The sequence below is a fragment of the Capra hircus genome (assembly GCF_001704415.2).
Source record: "Capra hircus breed San Clemente chromosome X unlocalized genomic scaffold, ASM170441v1, whole genome shotgun sequence".
In the NCBI taxonomy this organism is placed as follows: Eukaryota; Metazoa; Chordata; class Mammalia; order Artiodactyla; family Bovidae; genus Capra; species Capra hircus.
The window spans coordinates 32,416,898-32,439,815 of NW_017189517.1; the positions used below are offsets into that span (position 1 = coordinate 32,416,898).

General features: G+C 40.9%; 2 protein-coding genes across 2 annotated transcripts in view; both read left to right on the forward strand.

The window, feature by feature from the left end:
- The window catches only part of LOC108634436 (chordin-like protein 1), a gene marked incomplete at its 3' end in the record, with an annotated part of 121,224 nt that extends 103,211 nt beyond the window's left edge, over positions 1–18,013 (forward strand). The window contains 1 exon segment of the mRNA XM_018044094.1: positions 17,946–18,013. Coding sequence (XP_017899583.1) covers positions 17,946–18,013 — 68 coding nt within the window.
- TRPC5 (transient receptor potential cation channel subfamily C member 5) overlaps positions 1–22,918 on the forward strand; it is a 341,695-nt gene that overhangs the window by 258,938 nt on the left and 59,839 nt on the right. The window lies entirely within an intron of this gene.

Consider the following 22,918-nt stretch of genomic DNA (forward strand, 5'->3'; position numbering starts at 1 on the left):
TATATGTGTGTGTGTAATTTTCAGATTATTTTCCATCATAGGTTGTTATTAAAGATGCTGAATATAGTTTCCTATGCTATGTAGTAAACACTTGTTTCTTATCTATTCTATGTATACTAGTTTGTACCTGTTAATCCCATAGTCTTAATTTATTCCTTCCCTACCCTTTTCCCCTTTGGTAACTATAAGATTGTTTTCTGTTTTTGTGTCTGTTTCTGTTTTGTATATAGATTCATTTGTATTTTTAGGTTCCATGTATAAGTAATACCACATAATATTTGTTTTTGTTGGACTTACTTCACTTAGTATGATAATCTCTAGGTCCATCCACATTGCTGCAAATGGCAATATTTTATTCTTTCTTATGGCTGAGTGATATTCTGTTATATATATGTATATATACATATATATGTATATATATATCACATATTCTTAAACCAATCATCTGTCAATGGGCACTTGGGTTGCTTCCATGTCTTGGCTATTATAAATAGTGCTGCTGTGTACATTGGGGTGTATGCATCTTTTCCAATTAGAGTTTTTCTCTTTTCTGAATATATGCCTGGGAATGGAATTTCTGGATCATATGGCAGCTCTACTTAGATTTTTTAAGGAACCTCCCTACTATTTTCCATGTTGGCTGTACAATTTGCATTTCCATCCATAGTACACAAGGGTTCCCTTTTCTGCACACCCAAGAGAGTCCATTTTTAGCAGAGGTGTACACGTGGTTACTAACATAACCAGCTAATTGCTATAATCCAGTTGTTAGGTTAAGGTGATTTTGTTTGGGGAAACTAATGTGAAATCTAAACTGAAGAACAATTGATAAAGGAAAGTGCAAAAAGATGTATTATTGCATCCAAGAGGCAATAGAGTGCAATACAGATAGGCTCTGAAGCCAGAGGACATAGTTTTGACCTGGCAGAGCTACAGTCAACTAGTAATTTTATCTTGGGCAAGACACAACCATTCAGGACCTCGAATCTCTCAGCTGTGTAAATGTTATTATAATATCTACAACCAACAGAAAGGTTGTAAAAATTAACTGAGATGACAGAAGGCTAAGAGAAAGTCCAGCAAAGAGTTATTGCTTAATAAGTGAAGTGTGAGTGCATTATGACTATATTTATTACCCTGGGATTAAGTAGAATTGCACCTTAGCTATCTCCGATAGTCTTGCCTTTTATTTTCTTAATTTACATATACAGAAGTTTATTTCTAGTCCTTCTCATGGCAACAGATCCTGGGATTAACTATCTTCTCAATGGTTTTCTTGTCATGATTTAAATTTCTTTTCTTTTTGTTATGTCCTTAGAAGCAACAGATGAAAGCTAGTTGTTACTGATCGTGTACTGCCCCTTCACACACAATTCATGAAGTTCTCTCTTTGCCATCTCTTCTCCAGCCTCAATAAACCATTCTCTTTCATCTTGCCCTCTCAAGACTAAATCTTACACTTTCATGAAATTGATGCTTTTTTCTCTGTCTTTAATGTCTTTACATCTTTCAGTTGTATATAATGTGATTGAATCTCCTTTGAAGTTCTAATTTTTGAAGCACCTAGTTATTTTTTTTTCTGTTGAAATGATATTTTTACAAAGGTATACCTTGTGTAAGCATATTACTCATTCAGCAGGGAACCCAGACACATTTCTCTTCTATGCTGGCTGCCCTAATTGCAGGCAAAATACTGCAGAAGAAATAACCTTTTGAGCGCTGAACTTGCAAACCTTAATATAAAAGACCCCATTGAAATAGTCTCTACACTGTCACCAAACACTAATGTGTGCCTTTCTTCCTGGGTCAGACAGCAATCTTAGCCATGAATTGAATCTCAACCCCAGTCTCAGTTGTTTAGACTTGTCTTTGAGGCTAGGACAGTCAGGAGAGTGTTGGCAGGGTGTGTCATTGCTGGCACTTCAGCAAACCTCATCTAGACTGGAAGCATAGTGCACACAGCCACTGGAACTGTATGGAAAACTTTATCAGCAGAAAAAAAAAAAAAAAGAAAAACCTCTTCAGAGATTGTACTGTGGCCACATTCTGGGCAGGCAGGCCTTAAACCCAAACCCAGTCCCAGCTTCTTTCCACCATTTATCATTTCTGCTTCCTGTCTTCTGCCTATCTTGCCAAAGCAAAGGGGAAGGCTATGTTCTTGGATGTTAAGCAAGGGAGACATATTTGGGGTAAGCTATCAGCATTTTGAGAGCCAAGCCTACATTTGGTAGATGGTGTACATACATAGCACTTGCATGCATGCATGCTAAGTCGCTTCAGTCATGTCTGACTCTATGTGACCCTATGGACTGTAGCCCACCAGGCTTCTCTGTCCATGGGATTCTCTAGGCAAGAATACCGGAGTGGGTTGCTGTGCCCTTCTCCAAGGGGATCTTCCAGACCCAGGGATCAAACCCACGTCTCATGCCTCCTGCACTGGCAGCAGGCTCTTTACCACCAGCACCACTTGGGAAGGCCCTTTCTAGGCTTAGAGTAACCCAAGTATAAATATCTACCTTCTTTCATTCAACAAACATTTGTTTTGCAACCACTAAGTACCTGGCACTGTGTGGGTACTGGAGATACCATGGTGAACAAAACAGGCATGGAACCAGCCCTCGTAGAATTTAATGAGGAAGATAGACATATATCAGATATTGAGACAAGTAAATATGAAATCATAATCATGCCACATGCTATGAAGGAAAGGTGTTATAAAAACCAATAATTGACAGCGGCTGATCTATTCAGGGAGGTGAAGGAAGACTCAAGACCATCTCTCTGGCCTCAACTCACACCATATTCCTCTTCGCTCTCTGTACCCCCAGGGTTTGGGAGAATTGACTCAAAAGTTCTGGGTATAACTGGCGGCAGTCCTGTCCTCCTAGAATCCGTGACTTCTGATCCCACCATAAAACCAGCCACCCTATTTACCCTATAGTATAGAAGTATCTATACTGTCCTCCTTGCATTGTACCTGCTGCATATACTCAAGTTCAGACTTCACTTCTTAAGGAACTACTTGATCATGTTGTTCCATGTTTACCATTTCTTACCATATTATCTAATCTGAGTTCTGCAGCTTATCTTTAAAGGTCCTCTGTCAAACAGTTGGACTCTTCCTTAACTCACTGCTGCTGCTACTGCTGCTAAGTCACTTCAGTCGTGTCCAACTCTGTGCGACCCCATAGACGGCAGCCCACCAGGCTACCCCGTCCCTGGGATTCTCCAGGCAAGAACACTGGAGTGGGTTGCCATTTCCTTCTCCAATGCATGAAAGTGAAAAGTGAAAGTGAAGTCGCTCAGTCGTGTCCGACTCTTAGCGACCCCATGGACTGCAGCCCACCAGGCTCCTCTGTCCTTGGGATTTTCCAGGCAAGAGTACTGGAGTGGGTCGCCAGTGCCTTCTCCTACCCATCCTTATTTCTCCAACACCAACACACACACTTTCTCCTCTAGACTGGCACTTCTCTTTTTATAATATGCCATGTCCTCCCCACCTTCAGCCCTGTTATATGCCTCTCTTTTTTATATGCAATATTATATTTGTTTTTAAGTGTTCAACATTCATATACATTATGCATTGATCACCAAAACAGTAACCATCTATCACCATGCAAAGTTATTACAATATTATTGACTATATTCCCTATGTGGTACATTATATCTCTGTGACTTATTCTGTAACTGAAAGCTTGTACCCCTTCATTCCCTTTGCCTATTTCACTCATACCCCACCAGGAAGACCCTTGCCTAATGAGACTGATCCAAAAAATATTGCTAAGACTAATGTCAAACAACATGCTGCCTATGTTTTCTTCTACAAGTTTTATGGTATCAGGTCTTATATTTAAGTATTTAACATATTTTGAGTTTAATGCTGTGGGTACACTGGTGGGTAGGGCAGGCCCCAGGCATGGCTGGTTGTGGGACCTGGTGGCTCACGACTGCTATGGGTACACTGGCGGATTGGGCAGCCCCCAGTGGTAATAGGCTAGAGGGAGGGTTCCAGAATGGTGCCTACCAGTGCCAGTGTCAGCACAGTAGAGTGAGTTTACAAAAATGGCTGCCACCAGCATCTGTGTTCCCAGTGGAGTCCCAGTTGCCTCCTGCCTCTCTGCTACTCTCAGAGTGGATGAGTTTTTGAACACACCTTCAGCCCTACAGCTCTCCTGAATGTAAACTCCACTGGTTTTCAAAACCAGCTGTTTTGCTCTTCTTCCTGGTGCACAACTCCTGGGCTGAGGGGTCCAATGTGGAGCTTGGACCCCTCGCTCCTCGGGGAGGACATTCATGTTTATATCCCTCTCACCTTGCCAGGAGTGTGGGTCCTGACTAGATGGCAGTCTCCACCCCTTTACCTGTCTCATCGTGGTTCCTTGTTTATATCTTCAGTTGTGGAAAATATCTTCTGCTAGTCTTCGGGTCACTCTCAGAGGTAGTTGCTCTGTAAGTAGTTGAAGTTTTGGTATGCCCATGGGAGGTGAGTTCAGGATCTTCCTCTGCTGCCATCATGACCCTACCTCCTGTTATATGCCTCTCTTAACTCTTACTCCCCACAAGCTTGGAAGAATTTCCTACCCCTCATTTATCAATTAGAATCCTGCCCATCTTTCAAGACTCTAGCTAAAGTTGCAGCTCTTTTATTATTATTATTATTTTAATTTTTTTTACATCTTTAGTGTTAGTTTTTATTTTTTTTTAATTTTTTATTTTTTTTTAATTTTAAAATCTTTAATTCTTACATGCGTTCCCAAACATGAACCCCCCTCCCACCTCCCTCCCCACAACATCTCTCTGGGTCATCCCCATGCACCAGCCCCAAGCAAGCTGCATCCTACGTCAGACATGGACTGGCGATTCAATTCTTACATGACAGTATACATGTTAGAATTCCCATTCTCCCAAATCATCCCACCCTCTCCCCCTCCCTCTGAGTCCAAAAGTCTGGTATACACATCTGTGTCTTTTTTCCTGTCTTGCATACAGGGTCGTCACTGCCATCTTCCTAAATTCCATATATATGTGCCAGTATACTGTACTGGTGTTTTTCTCTCTGGCTTACCTCACTCTGCACAATTGGCTCCAGTTTCACCCATCTCATCAGAACTGATACAATGTTGTGTTAGTTTCTGCCATACAACAACGTGAATGGGCCATAATTATACATATGTCCCTTCTCTCTTGAGCTTCCCTCCCCTCCTCCCACACCCCTCTAGGTCATCACAGAGCACCAGGATGGGCTCCCTGTGTTATACAGCAACTTCTCACCAGCTATGCATTTTACACATGATATGATAGTGTATATATGTTGATTCTACTTTATCCATTCATCCCGCTCTCTCCCTCCCCCTCTTGTGTGGGGGACTTGTGTCCACAAGTCTGTTCTGTACATCTGTGTCTCCATTCCTTCCCTGCATCAATACTATTTTTCTAGATTCTGTATATATGCATTAATATATGATATTTATTTTTCTCTTTCTAACTTATTTCACTCTGTATAACAGGGTCTAGGTTCATCCACCTCACTAGAACTGACTGAAATTCATTTCTTTTTATGGCTGAGTAATATTCCATTGTATATCTGTACCACATCTTCTTTATTCATGCGTCTATTGATAGATATCTAGGTTTCTTCTGTGTTCTGGCTATAGTAAATAGTGCTGCATGCATCTCATTTAAATAGCCTTACCTGATCATTCTAGTCCTCATTGGTCTCCTTCTTTGACCACTTCCAGGGCTTGGTCAGGCTTTAGGAGCAGCAGCAGGAGACCCTGGTTTGATCCCTGGGTCAGGAAGATCCCCTGGAGAAGGAAATGGAAACCCACTCCAGTATTCGTGCCTGGAGAATTCCGTGGACAGAGGAGCCTGGTGGGCTATAGTCTGTGGAGTCACAAAAAAGTTGGACACGACTGAGTGACTAACACTTTGACATTTTCACATTATTATATTCACTGTTTTATGAGTCTTGGCTCCTCAACTGGGAAGTTCTATGAGGAAAGGACCATCTTCTTCCTCTTTTGCCCCTAGCATAATACTAAGCATAGAACTTATGATGGATTTGCTAAGAGGAAAGAGAGCCACAGTTATGTAAAGCTTTTGGCAAGCACTCAAAAGTGTAGTCCTGCCTAGGGAGGCTGGAGAAATGACTGACCTTACAACTTACTCAACCCAAGCTCATTTATCCAACACATCTCCAGTTAGCCCAGGTGAAAATTTAATGTCTTTTTGTGAAATTGAGATATTTTTGCTAACTCCTTCATGGTAACTGAAACTGGAACCAATTGTTTAAAAGCAATTTGTCAGTGTTCGAGACATCTGCCATTTTACCTAAGACTCTTGATTTCCATTTCCAAAAAGCAGCAAAATTACACCTCAGACACCATCTTTGCTGAACCCAGAGATCTTGAGGGAAGTGGTATGTGAGCTATTTCATTTTTTTAACATCCAATTTCAAATTTTCAAAGTTTTCTAAATCAAGGGAAATGAGAGAAAATAACTCTAAATATAGATCCTTACATATCAGTCAGGATCTCATTTTCTTTTTGCCCACATTTTCTGCAGAAACACTCCCATCTCCTGGTCATAATGGTAGGAAGGAAACACTGCTAATGCAAAACACTGTTTTAAAAAAATTAAAAATAACTCAATAATTTTTGAGATTGTATGTTCTTGCATGAACTTCAAAATGTATTGAAACACTCGATCTTTTCATAGCTGTAGAAGAGTTTGACCACCACTAGCAAAAGTGAATCATTCACCTTTTCAAAAGTGAATCATTCATGTTCATGAACATGGGACTATCTTAGAGATTTTCTATCCTTGTCTACTGCTCCTCTTCTAAACACCAACTGGAAGCTCTCTTCTTCCATGGAAACTTTCAGGTGGTTTTTGTTCTCTTTCCATCCCCTGTGGTCAGAATTCATCTTCACATCCTTGCTGACAATCCCAGGGCTCCCAGTCCTCTGAAGTCGTCATGTTCCTTCTTGGCATGTCTTTTATGTCTAGAATGTTTCCTTTGGACAGAAAGCCCTTAGACAGTGGATGGGACAGCACTGACTTTCATACTGAGTTTAACAAATTAATAGTGATGATTCCTAATTGGCCATCTGGGGTATCCTGTCAAGGTCAATAATGCCCCATCCTGTTGCTAGGCTGGAGGGTTTTTCATGTGTATTATGAGTCTGGTTCTACAATAAAAATAAGAAATTCCCAGTGAAGCATTTCAGAGCAATTATTTCTTCATGGGTGGTTAAAGCCACTCTTCTTACAGCCTTGTCCTTCTGACTACTTCAACGGATATACCATGACTGCTCAGAAGCACATTACTGGGTATGCCCATTACTCTCATTAGAATAGACTTCATGAACACTTAGACTTCAACGTTTGTGGAAGTTAATCTGATTTGTTAATTGACACTATAAACAGAGGAAAAAGAAACATCAGAAAGAAGAGTGATGTTAGGCAGAGGAATCATATTCTAACACTACCTACACTGTAAGAATTTCTAAAGTCCAGGTCTCCATGCCCCAGGCAAAGTGGACGTTTGATATAATTATCCAGTTGGTTTAAGCTAATTGTTGGAATGACTCCATCCACTTTTTCCTTGTTTTTGGCTATTAAAATCAGACCCACGTCTTCTGCTCCCACCAGGTAGTCCAGTCCTCTTTGGATGGGGCCAGGAAGCCAAAGTGGTATTCATGGAAAGAAGAAGGACCCTAAACTGATTGATTTTTGTTTCCACGTTGACCAGGCAGTAAACAATGGTAGATCACTAAGTTTCCTTTTTCCATCCTGCTTGTTATTTTCCATTTTTGAAGGTGGTAGCACAGGACTCTATTTGGGTACTCGAATTTTTACCACTCAACTTTATGACTATGTAATTTGCATTGCCTCCCATAGGAGCAGTTATCTGTCCTCTCATGCATTACTTTAAGCAAAGAGAGAAAAAGAGGTTTAGTTAAAATGCAGACTCCTTTTCTAAATAAAAATGAAAAGGGAGAAGGTGCTAGCATAATGATGAGAGAATCTAATCATTAGTTTAGAAGGAATGAGCTGAAGGAATCTGTCTGCAGCCATTTTTATTTTTTGGTGTCTCCAGGACCCTGGCTTTGGAAATGAAATTATTCCCTTTCTATGTGTGGACATAAATTTTCTCTGTTAGGCTTCACTTTTAAAAAAATACAGGTGGTTTCTTTTGTTAAATGTATTGCACACTTGTGCTTGTGTGCTTAGTCACTCAGTCATGTCTGACTCTTTGCAAACCCATAGACTGTAGCCCACCAGGCTCCTCTGTCCATGGGATTCTCCAGGCAATAATACTAGAGTGGGTAGCCATGCTTTCCTCCAGGGAATCTTCCTGACCCAAGGATCAAACCCACGTCTCCTGTGTCTCCTGCATCGCAGCTGGATTCTTTACCCTCTGAGCCATTGGGAAGCACACTTGTGAAGGTTCCTTAAGTTGGGTTTTCCCCACGTGTGGGCTACTCTTGAGAAGAAGAAAGAAGAAATGGAAGGAAAGGATAGGAAGAAGAGGGAGGGTGGATAATAGCTAACACATATAACAGTGTGCTAAGCACTGTCCTAAGCTCTTTGCATATACTAATTCATTTCATCCTTACCACCATATGGGTAGGTATTATTGTCTCCATTTTATAAAGAAGGAAACTGAAGCACAGATGGGTTCATTCATGTGCTTAAAGTCACACAGGTGAGAAGGGGCAGAGTCAGGATTTGGACCAGGTGGTCTGACTCCAGGCTGTTTTCTTTGCCATTATTACTATGCTGCCTCTCAGGTTGAGGGTGTTGAAGCAACTTCAGGGACTCTTAAGTCTGAGGCTACTGAGAGTAGCAAACTTCGTGATTTCTCTGTTCCCAAGGGCCACATATACTAACACTTCCAAAAGAGTCATTGGGACTACCCTGGGATGTAAAGACCCCATTTCTAACCATAAACGTTGATCTGTTTAATCACATCTCCATTGAAAGAGCAGAATGTGGGTCATGGGCCATGTCTAACTAAGTTTCATTATTCCCTCTTTTATGATGCCTTCCTGCAAACACATGCACATTCTCACAGTACATTAAAAAAGAAAAACAGACATTTCTGATTTTTCTGGGTAATACTTTTGTACTCCCCTTCTGATTTGGCTTGCCACTGGTGGCAGGAGTTCCCTCCTTGTCTGTGTCTTAGTTCCTCGAGCAGGTATTTTGTTTAAAGTGCTAAGAGCTTAAAATTGACAGCTCAAACAATTAAGTGCTTTATTTGACAGCAAGGTATTTTCTTAAAAAAAAAAAAAAAGGACTGTCCAGGAGTAATGGATAAAGAAGACGTGGTACATGTACAGTGGAATATTACTCAGCCATTACAAAGAATGAAATAATGCCATTTGATGCAACGTCGATGGACTTAGAGATTGTCATACTGAGTGAAGTAAGTCAAAGAAAGATATATGACATCCCTCATATGTGGAATCTAAAAAGAAATGATACAAATGAACTCATTTACAAAACAGAAACAGACTCACAGACGTAGAGAATGAGCTTATGCTTCCCAGCGGGGAAGGGTAGGGGGAAGGGATGGTTAGGGAGTTTAGGATGGGCATGTGCACACTGCTGTATTTAAAATGAATAACCAACAAGGACAGCTCAAACAATCAGTATAGTACAGGGAACTCTGCTCAATGTTATGTCTCAGCCTAAATGGGAGTGGGGTTTGGGGGAGAATGAATATATGTATATGTATGGCTGAGTCCCTTCACTGTTCATCTAAAACTGTCACACCATTGTTTGTTAATGGGCTATACCCCAATACAAAATAAGTTTTTAAAAAATTACTGTCCACCTTATGAGATACTAGAGCACACTTGCTCCCTCACCAACGAATTTATAGAATTAGATATTTGGCAGTAGCTCCCCACCCCACTCCCCAACCGAGTCTTCTGCTTCCATTCTCCTTTTCATCTCCAGCTTGGGTGTTGAGCACTGGTTATAAAGTGGCCCACCAAGGAACCTGGTACATAGTTACCTGGAGATTTCACAATCAGTTTTTTCCCTCTACTTACTCCCACTTTTCCTCAAAAACCCTTAGTTATTGCCTTGATTCTGCTGATTTCAACGTGTTCCTCGGAAAATACAGAGATCAGTTTTCCTTGTCATGGAGATCATTTCCCCTTGTCTTGGAAATTCATTTACAATTTCTATTTGCCTTATGATTAGAGTAACCATGGAATTTATCATCCCAACCAAGACACTTTTGAAAGTGAAAGAAGCAATCTTAACAATTATGCCTGCCAGCAAAACAGACATAAAACTGAGCTGTCCCAGATAAATGAGAATCTATGGGCACCCTATTTGTGATGAGTGTGGTTCAGAAGTGGCCACATGCTGGCGTAGTTTTGCTGTCTGAGGTTTATCTTCATGGGTATCTCATAATCTCATTGTACATTTAGTCCTTTTGAGAATACAAGGTTTACTTCTGTGACCTGCTCTGACCAATCAGAGATTAATAGGAGCAATGAGAGTTATAAACAGTCTGAATTTTAGCCTAGCTCTTGACCATTTTTCAAATGCTTGTTCTCCATTTCTCTCATTACCAGAAAGCCAAGCCATTCCATCTCCATAGGGTACCACTCAGAGTATAATTGAGGTTTGAATAAACAACACATGTGGCTTTTAAGGTTAAATGAATATTGTTTGACATACAGTACACTAGAGTTGTTTTTCATTTTGGTTTTAAAAATTGGTTAAAATTACATCTTGGTGCTTCTCGGAATTAACTAGGATCCATCTGTCTCCATTAGAATCACTGGTTGTTTTTTTTTAAGCCTTGGCTGAAAAAAGAAGCTTCCTCTTACTCAAGATAATTTGTCCAGTGAATTAAGGAAAAAGGCAAAGGAATAGGTTTTGGGGGGCTTTCGTGCCTACTTTTTTCTTTTATGTCCTTGTCTCTTAGATACATCTAAGGTGAAATATTTAAGATTGTAAATGGACAAACCTATTTTCAGCTCTCTAGATAGACCCCACCCCAGTCTAAAACCCACTGATGTAAACATCTAAGAAGATAATTCAAATTTAACTATTTAGCTTTGTTTTATATATAGAATAATTAAAATGTTGAAACCTTTAGGGGCTACTTATAGAATATTCTGGGCTTCCCAAGTAGCTGAGTGATAAAGAATCTGCCTGCCAAGTAGGAGACGAGGGTTGATTGCTGGGTTAGGAAGATTGCTTGGAGAAAGGAATAGCAACCCACTCCAGTGTTGCTGACCTGGAGAATCCCATGGATAGAGTAGCCTGGTGGGCTTCAGTCCATGGGGTTGCAAAAGAGTCAGACATGACTGAGCGACTAAACAGCAGCAACAGTAGAGCATTCTAGCATAGAGAATGCCATTTTGAAGATTTTGAAAGCCCAAAGGCAACAAAAATACCAGTAGTTTGTAGTTCCTAGTTGAGAATACAGACATGAACACACACACACACACACACACCACAAGTAATGGCTCCAGTAGTTTTAAATGAAGAGAAATCGTTCAAATTTAGGTACATATAACTGTCTGCAAATGCTTAGGTGGTTATGCCACATTCATCTGAACTTGGATTACAGCATATTTAATAGTCTGCATGATAATTGACTTGTCTCATTGCTTTGCCATCTTGCCTCTCTGCTTATTTAACAGGGACTGTATGCTTCTATATTGCTTTAAGATTCTGTCTGGACTATTAAGTATTTAAAGACACTCTTTAAAAGCCTTTTTAAGACTCTAGGGTCTAAGTGTAATAACTTGAACTTCTTAGAAGGTCATACTGAATAAACATTTCATGTCAATACCAATCATTAAATCTACATTTAAAAAGGGCATATGATGAGGAGAGCTACTCTCTCATTTTTCTTTTGTAATTTGTTCTCTTTTGGCTGCTTCAGTTCGGCTTGAAACCACCTACTGTAGCATTTACATTTTGTTTTTCCATTTTGCTGGCAAATCTTTCCTGGTTTCAAATCTTCTCTCTGGTCCCATATTTTCATTTGGCTCAGGACATGACTTTGACCCAGCACTGCCAGCCAAAATGTAACAAGTAAATCCAAGTGCATCCCCACTTAGTCACTGTCAAGAGCAGTGTCATACGCCAGCTCTCCTGACTTGCAACCCAAGAATCATTTGATACTTTCTCCTTTGCCTTCCTCTTCCATTATCAAATCTTCTCTCAGGGTCTTATCATTTACATGTTATCTGCAGTAGTATGATTCACCCCTTCTTTGCTATTTTCTCAATTCTCATGGCCTATTACATATTACTGGAGGCCTGCTGGTTGGCCTCCCAGATTCTACTTGCTCCCCAACCGGTCAACATCCCCTTGCCAGGATAAGCTTCCACAAATATTACTTTTACCATTGGCACCTCTACATAAAAATTGGTAACACGATCAAATGTGAATACTTTAGTCTCTTTTTGAAGTTTCACGACAATTATTTACAACCCTGTTATCTCAACAACACATCCCCTTCTCTCCCTCCTTTTTTCTCTCTCCACCAGCCCCATTTCTCTTGTTTCACTTCTGAAGCTTCCACTCAAGCCACACCTTGCTTGTGGTGTCCACTATGTGACTTTCTATTTCCAAAACTCCAATCCTTTGCAAATGCCATTTCCTCCAGTTGGCGATCCCTTCTGCCCATGTGACTGTCTGTTTATAACCTGCAGTTGTTGTGTTTAGTTGCTCAGCCATGTCCAACTCTTTTGGTGACCCCATGGACTGTAGCCTGCCAGGCTCCTCTATCCATGGGATTCCCAGCTAAGAATACTGGAGTGGGTTGCCCTTTTCTTCTCCAGGGGATCTTCCTGACTCAGGGATTGAACCCTGCGTTGCAGGTGGATTCTTTACTTCTAAGCTACCAGGGAAGCCCTTATACCCTGCAATATCTACTTCTAAAAACATGACTTAACAATTCTTTGGGAATGGTTTCCATGATTACATCTGACTGTCCACTCCACACAGTTGAGCAGAAAGTGAAGAGGAACTAAAAAGCCTCTTGATGAAAGTGAAAGTGGAGAGTGAAAGAGTTGGCTTAAAGCTCAACATTCAGAAAACGAAGATCATGGCATTCGGTCCCATCACTTCTTGGGAAATAGATGGGGAAACAGTGGAAACAGTGTCAGACTTTATTTTGGGGGGCTCCAAAATCACTGCAGGTGGTGACTGCAGCCATGAAATAAAAAGACGCTTACTCCTTGGAAGAAAAGTTATGACCAATCTAGATAGCATATTCAAAAGCAGAGACATTACTTTGCCGACTAAGGTTCGTCTAGTCAAGGCTATGGTTTTTCCTGTGGTCATGTATGGATGTGAGAGTTGGACTGTGAAGAAGGCTGAGCGCTGAAGAATTGATGCTTTTGAAGTGTGGTGTTGGAGAAGACTCTTGAGAGTCCCTTGGACTGCAAGGAGATCCAACCAGTCCATTCTGAAGGAGATCAGCCCTGGGATTTCTTTGGAAGGACTGACACTAAAGCTGAAACTCCAATACTTTGGCCACCTCATGCGAAGAGTTGACTCATTGGAAAAGACTTTGATGCTGGGAGGGATTGGGGGCAGGAGAAGAAGGGGACGACTGAGGATGAGATGGCTGGATGGCATCACTGACTCTATGGACATGAGTCTGAGTGAACTCCGGGTGTTGGTGATGGACAGGGAGGCCTGGTGTGCTGTGATTCATGGGGTCGCAAAGAGTCGGACACGACTGAGCAACTGAACTGAACTGAACTGAACTGAACTGAAGCATATATATTCCATTTCCCTTTCCAGCTGTTACTCTGTTTGTGTGTTTAGGTTCATCTTATTTCCATATTGGTTACCTGTCACCTCCAAACAGGTTGTAAATGTCTTAAGGGAAGGGTCCAGCCCTGATTTCCCTTCTCCTTCTGACTTAGTATCAAGTTCTCTACCCAAGAAGCATTCAATATATGTTAACTGACTTTGGGGAGTTACTTTTTTCTTTTTTAAAAATGTTATTGAAGGTGATTTACAGTTGATTTACAATGTTGTGCTAATTTTTGCTATACAGCAAAGTGATTCAGTTATAGTCATGGCTCAGACGGTAAAGAATCCACCTGCAATGCAGGAGACCTGGGTTCAATCCCTGAGTTTGGAAGATCCACTGGAAGAGGAACCCATTCCAGTATTCTTGCCTGGAGAATCCCATGGACAGAGGAGTCTGGCAGGCTACAGTCCATAGGGTCACAGAGTTGTACGTAACTGAGCAACTAAGCACAGCACAGCACATATTCCTTTTCACATTGTTTTCATGGTTTATCTTAAGATATTGGATATAGTACCCCATGATATACAGTAAAACTTTTTTGTTTATCCACCCTATATATACTGTTTGTATCTGCTAATCTCAAAATCCCAATCTTTCTGTCCCCTAGCCCCCTCTGCCTTGGCAACCACAAGTCTGTTCCCTGTCTGTGAATCTATTTCTGTTTCATAAATATGTTTATTTATGTTGCATTTTATATTCCACATAACAGTGATATCGTATGGTATCTGTCTTCCTCTTTCTGACTTATTTTGCTTACTGATAATCTCTAGGTCCATCCATGTTGCCACAAATGGCATGATTTCATTCTTATTTTATGACTGAGTAATATTCCAGTGTATATGTGTACCTCATCTTCTTTATCCATTCATCTGTTGATGGACATTTAGGTTGTTTCCATGTCTTGACTATTGTAAATAGTGCTGCTATGAACATAGGGTTTCATGTATATTCTCAAATTATAGCTTTATCTAGGTAAATGCCCAAGAGTAAGATTGCTGGATCATATGGCGACTATATTTTTAGTTTTTTGAGGAACCTCCATACTGGTTTTTATAGTGGCTGCACCAATTTACATTCCCATCAACTGTATAAGAGGGTTCCCTTTTCTCCACATCCTCTCCAACATTTAATATTTGTAGACTTTTTAATGATGGCCATTGTGACTTAGGCATTATTTTTTGATATAAACAAAGGTGAAAGCATCTTCACTTTTACAAGGTTAGTTATGGTTTCCAAAGAGTCTGCATGTGGTCTTTGTCTGCCATCTTTACTCAGACATGGAATAACCAGGAAGAGATAAGTATGCTATTGGCTAAGCACTTAATTCTGTATGTTTGAAGTTCAATTCAGTGCATAAACTGAGCATCTGATGTGTACCAGATCACTGACCCCCACCCCAGAGCTTCTGACTTACTAGGTATGGGGTGGGATCCAAAATTTTGCATTTCTAACAAGTTCCCAATTTATGCTGATGTTGCTGATCTGGAGACCACACTTTGAGAACCAGTGATATAGGCAACACAGAGGGAGGTCTAAGACATGGTCTCTAGGGATTTGCATTCTCTTTAGGGAAACGAGGCAGGCTCAGGAAACATTTAACAGCAGAAAATATTGTAAAGTGTTTTAGTATTCATTCATTCAAGAAATTGAGTAAGTATAACTACATGCCCAGCCCTGGTCTAGGTGCTGGGGTTGGTTACATCAGGGAACATGATAGACAAAAACCCTTGTTCTCATAGGAGAATTTTAGTGGGAGAAAGCAGACAAGAAATAAAATACATATACCACAAGATAACTCTTGAGTCTTAGAATGGAAAATCAAAGATGGTGGTAAGAAGTATCAGAGGGTATTTGAAATTTTAAATAGGTGGTCAGAGAAGATCTCCTAATTCCATCATTTGATGAGTATTTATTGAGTGACTGTTATGTATCAGGTACTGTTATAGAGCATGGTGATACATCCATGAATAATAAACAGGACAGGTCCTTATAGAATGAATACACTTATTTGGGAGCAGAGAAATCTGGAATTCGGGGTGTTAGCTCTTGTCAACTGATTATGTGAGTGAATGGCTCCTTGCCCTCTCTGAGCCTTGGTTTCTCCACTTGTTAAATGGAACTGTTGGACAAAATTTCAAAATAGATGAAGTCCTATACATCTCTAAGGCTACAGGATGCTAAGTCCTTTATTGTGCAGTTGCTAAGGCATGTTTGACTATTTGCAACCCCCTGTCCTCCACCATCTCCTGGAGTTTGCTCAAGTTCAAGTTGGTAATGCTATCTAATCATCTCATCCTGTGCCTCTACTCCTTTTGCCTTCAATCTTTCCCAGGATCAAGGTCTTTTCCAATTAGTCGGCACTTCACATCAGGTGGCCAAAGTACTGGAGCTTCAGCTTCAGCATCAGTCCTTCCAATGAATATTCAGGACTGATCTCCTTTAGGATTGACTGATTTAGATCTCCTTGCAGTCCAAGGGACTCTCAAGAGGCTTCTCCAGCATCACAATTCGAAAATACCAATTCTTTGGCACTCAGCCTTCTTTATTGTCCAACTCTCACATCTGTACATAACTACTAGAAAAACCTCAGTTTTGATTATAAGGACCTAAGTCCTTTAGGCAGTAAGAAATATGTAAGAGTATTGGAAGGAGGCTTTGTAGAAGAGGAAAAACTGAATGTTTTTCATAGTCATACAGGAGTTCTGAGGTGTGGGAAATGGGAAGGTAATTTCAGAGGAATAATATGAGCAGAACCATGGAAGCAAGAATGGGAGCCACAGGTTCACTGAAGAGTAAGGAGGTCAAAGAGATTTCATTGTAGAGTAGCTAAGATAATTGGATAGGAGGTAGATGCTCAGTAAAGATGAGGTGGGGGCTGATTATAGAGAGTCTTACATGGGAACCTACTGAGGATATTTTTTTGATCAGAAAACAATACCATTATATAGTCAAAGTAGTGTTTTAGGAAGATAAACCTAGAAATCACAGTTAGGTCTTCAACATTCATAATTTTTTCCCAAGAGATGATCTTTGAATCATGGAGGGTTAAAGCCATGCTTTGTTTTATGTTACTGCTCAATGATAATATTGGTATCAAATGAATTTTGAGGTCTTTTTCCAGCCCTAAACCAGTAAACGTACTTGAACCAGTAACATGTTACTCATTAGAGTTAGGTTTTGAAAGTTTGGGAGATTAATTAGAATGGAAAATTCTTAATGTTTATATATTTTTGTATTCCTTGTTATCCCATGAGATATATGATTGAATAGATATTGGGTTTATTTTCAACCAGGTACACACACACTCTCTCTCTCTCTCTCTCTCTCTCACACACACACACACACACACACACAAATAGTACTCATTTAGAGTGATGCAAATATCTCTAAGCTCTTCCCATCTGCTTATTTGGACATAGATAACACAAGGCAATATTTTTGGAGATTATTCTCTTATTTTTTTATATTTAATTAGCTGAGGAATATCCATATCTGTTGTGCATTTGTCTTTCTCAAGGCTGAAAGTAGAATCTTTATCCTAAAAGCAATTAGTCTAGAAGGAACTAAAATGATAAGGGTTCACTGTTCAAAACTTGGGTCGTGGAGACTCAGAGAAAGGTGTCTCAGGCAAAAATAGAAGATATGGGTTGTGTAAACACTCTGACCACAGCAAGTTTTACGTTAACTTTCAGATCAAGTTATACCTTCTTAGAGACATAATGGTGAATTTAACAAATCATGACAGACCAAATTCACAAAACTCTCATTCTTTAAGGATAGTTTAAACACAAGTTGAATATGACTTGTAAAATACTTAACTGTCTTTGGAATAAAATAAGCAGAAGTGACAATGATGGCTATATTACAGTGGAAAGTGATGATTTTCCCTTTCATTTTCCAAATTCTGTGTAATATTGCTGGATGGTATATTTTAGAAAGTGGCAACTTTCTTTGAAGTTGTCTTGAAAAATGAGGCACACCCTGGCAGAAGTCTTTCAGCGTTGCTGTTCAAAGAACAGCTATAATGGCTAAAGAACTTTGGGATCGTAGAACCCAAAGGGTTACTGGGTCACAAGGATGATATTTTTCCCTTCCATGTATATATGATTCTTTATTTCTTTTTAATAAACAGGGGATGGAGAATTGTCATGGGAACATTCTGATGGTGATATCTTCAGGCAACCTGCCAACAGAGAAGCAGTAAGTGTGAATAGCTCAAATAATTCAAGACTTCACAGCATCAGGCCAGACTGCCCTCCCTCCATGGCTACTGTCCCAGCGAAAAAAGGACTTATCTCTAACACCATTTTTCATCCCTGTCCTCGGAAATTTGAATGCCATCATCACCAACCTGGAACCATTTAAGTGTGTTGTGTAATTGGTAACCGAGGCCAGGACATGAATACAAAAAAATCATAGCCCAGCCTTTAGGCACTCTTCATCTAAATTAGAAGTCATCCTTTTGGGATGACTTGCCAAATATTTGTCTACTATAAGGAAGGCAAATCACTACCCCTAGCTCAACAGTGAGGACCTTCTGTGGGATTGCAAGCTAGGTCAGCCCATCCTTTGGGCATTGGTACCTTGGACGTGTTCACATAAACCCTTCCCTAAGTCGTAGGCTCTCAGTCATACAGCTGGAAGAGAGGAAGGGTAGCAGCCAGATTCCCTTTCTCTACCTGCAGCATCTTCTCATTTCCCCTCTTGGTGCTAATCTCAGAATAACTCTTAGGAGTGGTCATCTCTATGTATAGTCGTAGCATCTCTTATTCCTTTTTATTTTGAAATAATTAACAAGAAAGAAACCCTCCAATAAATATATGTTTAAGTACAGTGACACTCCAGTTCTCTGGTAATCAGAAAAGGAGATGGTCCAGTTCGAATGATCTATCATATTTTGGGACTTTATATAGAGAGAGTCCATATGGGATTGTATGAAATCATGAGTGTGCAACTTTTGAAAATGGTAAAGCATTATAGAATTTAAAGAATCTTTAATTTAATAAAAAATGTACAAAAAGTACAAAATGAACCAAGGCATTCATTGCACATAAATGGGCATTCATCATACCCTTGTACAATAGAGGTATGTGTGCTCAGTCACTTCAGTCGTGTCTGACTCTTTGCAGCCCCATGGGCTGTAGCCCACCAGGCTCCTCTGTTCATGGGATTTCCCAGGCAAGAGTACTGGAGTGGCTTGCAATTTCCTCCTCCAGGGGATCTTCCTGACCCAGGGATCAAACCCACATCTCTTGTGTCTTCTGCATTGGCAGGCGGATTCTTTACTGCTAGCGCCACCTGGGAAGCCCACAATAGAAGTAAACAGAGCAGTCAATGTAGAATTATATTCATAAAAGCAAGACAAAAGGAGACAACCTACAGGCTATCTCTAGGGGCTTGGTTAAATAAACCCAGCCTATGGGACATCACGGAGAAGGCGATGGCGCCCCACTCCAGTGTTCTTGCCTGGAAAATCCCATGGACGGAGAAGCCCGGTGGGCTGCAGTCCATGGGGTCGCTAAGAGTCGGACACAACTGAGCAACTTCACTTTCACTTTTCACTTTCCTGCATTGCAGAAGGCAATGGCAACCCACTCCAGTGTTCTTGCCTGGAGAATCCCAGGGACAGGGGAGCCTGGTGGGCTGCCATCTATGGGGTCGCACAGAGTCGGACATGACTGAAGCGACTTAGCAGCAGCAGCATGGGACATCATACATTTGTTAAAAGGAATGTGGTACTGAACATCAAAATGCAGTAAAGTGGAGGGAGTGCCAAGATATAGTCTGAAAACAAACAACATTCAGGATACAATGTATACTGTCATTTACTTCTGTAAAAATTGTCTGTGCATATATGTAAATGCATACTAAAAAATCTAGAAGATCATATACCAAGGTGTTAAGAGTGATATTCTCAAAGGGGTGCAAGTGGGCAGGAGGAAAGGTGCGTGCGTGCTCTATGCTCAGTCATTTTAGTTGTGTCCAACTCTTTGAGACTCCATGGACTATAGCCCACCAGGCTTCTCTGTCCTTGGGATTCTTGAGGCAAGGATACTGGAGTGGGTTGCCATGCCCTCCTCCAGGGGCTCTTCCCAATGCAGGGATCAAACCAGTGCCTCTTAGGTCTCCTTCATTGGCAAGTGGGTTCTTTAACACTAGCGCCACCTTTGTGTTGTATCTTCTGTATTATTTTATATATTACAATGAGCATGAATTAGTTTTATAATAAATTTAAATGATTTTGAAAACTTTAGGAATTAGTTCTCAACAGACATTGTATATAAAGTAAGGAATTACAGGTCAGGCCCAAGAATCGTGAGGGTACAGAGAAGGTGTTGATCCAGGACCTAATAAAATAATGAGTACCAACACAACATCTCAGTGTGGCTAAGGCCACAACATGTGCCACTTCTGACTTCATGTCCCCAGCTTGCCAACGTCCTCAGCAGTGAGATTAAAGGATTTGCATTTATTTTATTGCCTAATCATATTCAAGACACTCCTGTTTCCGAATGAGTGGAGAAGGATTTGTGGGTGGAGTGGAGAATACTCTGGATGTTTCGAAAAAACAGCACTCCTGCAAGAGAGTGGGCTTTTCAGCTTGCAGTTTCCTATAGACCCCAAGGAAGAATTTTCTCCATCCAGCGATAATACCAGCTTTATACTAAGTGAGATTCCTTCCAGATCCTGATAGAGAGAATATCAGTCTCCCTGTTCTGTGTTGTGAACTTCATTTTTTTCTCAGCCCCAATTTTTTTTTTATCATGGTATGAAATTGAGAGTGGCTAAGTTAGTCACTGCCAACCAGATGCCATTCTAAGCAAAATTTAGGTCTCAGTCACCTTAAGCTGGGTGCCTTAGCCCCCAACACTAAGCACTGTGGCCCACTTGGTGGTTTTGTTGGTAATGCCATTAATTTTCATTTCTTCTTGACTTCATCACAGGCTAGCCCCGCCTCCATCGTTGTATTTCAGCCTCGTTTCATTGTTCTTCTTAAACTGCTAGTCACAGGACTGGACTTAATCCGATACTTCCCATAGCAAAAAAAGGTCAGATATAGAAGGCAGGACCTTGAAAGAGTTATAAATTTTCAAAGGAGGTCAAGACCTATCTTTAGAAACAAATATTTGGGCCTGGTAGGCCAGAATGTCCAGATGGTTCCACTTTATTATAAATAAATATTTTCCTTTGTTCTACAAGGGATAGATACTGCGGGATATGATTTAAATAATAAATAGCATCTGTGGTAACAGAAAAGTATGTACCTGGCACATAGTAGGCACCCAATAAATATATGTTGAATGAATGGGCATGGAAGGTGGAGTGAAATGTATGTGTGCATGTTGTAAAGATGGAGGGCAGACCATTCTTTAATGTTGATTCATAGGAGTTTCTCCCAAATCAGAGAGAAATTCTTCAAACTTATTAGAAGGTAAGAGAATCCCTTCTGAATACCTTTTGCAGGCCCATGGGAGGGAAAGAAGGGCAACCGTAACAACACATTTCCTTCTTTGTGGATTTTGGGTTCTTTTATTTTATTTTATTTTATTTTATTGGCATTGCACTGTGTGGCTTGTAGGATCTTAGTTCTCTGACAAGGCATGGAACCCGTGCCCCTTGCATTGGAAGCTTGGAGTCCTAACCACTGGACTGTCAGGGAAGTCCCAACAACACATTTCTGATTCAGTAGATGGTGCTCTTTAGTAGACTGTTCCTATTCCCTGGGAACCATCACAACCTTGGGTTAACAGAAACAGAGCTGATTGGTTTATTTTGCCAAGTGGGCTGAAAACCCTCAGTTTACCAAGTTTTACAAAATGCACAAGTAGGAAAACCTGCGATTCAGTGATGACTCCTTTGTAAAAACAGTTTCCCCAATGGTGCATGGACATGCACCCTCGGTCGTGTCTGATTCTTTGTGGTTCCATGGACTGTAGCCTGCCAGGCTCCTCTCTCCATAGAATTCCCCAGGCAAGAATACCCCAAGAGTGGGTTGCCATTTCCTGCATTTTCATGCTAAGTTGCTTCAGTTGTGCCCAATTCTCTGCAACCCCATGGACTGGAGCCTGCTAGGCTCCTCTGTCCATGGGATTCTCTAGGCAAAAATGCTGGAGTGGGTTGCTGTGTCCTCCTCCAGGGGATCTTCCCGACCCAGGGATTGAACCTGCAGGCGGATTCTTTAGCACACACAGTGAGTGTGCTTGCAAAACTGTAGCACAGACACAGAAACAGGAAGGCATTTCCCAGGCCATTTCTACACTTTCATGTTTTCCTGTCTCTGCCAAAAAAAGCCCATATATCTTAGACACTGGAACAAGCCAAGAAGAAATTCCCGGGTAGCTTCTACCATGGCAGGGGATTTTTCCAACACCCGGAAAGAACTGTGTAACAGCCAGCTCAGAAGCCTGAGATATTTGTCAGTCCTGCAAGTCAGTAAATCAAATAATACCAAAATATTGAGCAGAAGAAAACAAAGCCTCGCTATGAGATCGTTTCTACCTAACTGGTTTTGACCTGCTTCCTCAAGCAGCCTATTATTCAAAGCTGGTTTTAAAGATAAGCTCCAATTTCACTTACAACTCCAAGGTGTTAATGCCTCTTTCTCCTTCCTGGTAAGTTCTGAGGTCAGACAGGCCTCTGGTAAGCCTTTGTTCCTTTGTTCAAGGGAACACTCTTAAAGAGCCATTACTCCTAAATCAAAATCACACATCACCACCCCTACCCTGGGGCCAAAACAGAAGATCCTTTATGTCAGTGATTCTCAACCTGGGCTTCACATTATGGTTCCCTGAGGAGTGTCTAAAAATCTCGTTGCCCAGGCCTTACCCCAGACCAATTCAATCGCAATCCCTGGGGATGGGATCAGTATTTTTACGGCTCCCCAGGTGATTCTCTGTGCAGCCAAGGTGGAGACCAGTGGTGTGTGTGGTTGTGAATGCTGTAGCAGACTTCTATATAGGAGAGAATTTTTCTTTGCAGCAGCTTTTAAGCAAATATTTGTGGACTCCTGAGCTTAACCAGATATGATCTCTCTCATGCCCCCCTCCTGTTAGCCTTCTTCTCTCCTGCCCTGCTCTCTCACTCTTCTGCCATCTCCCAAAACTC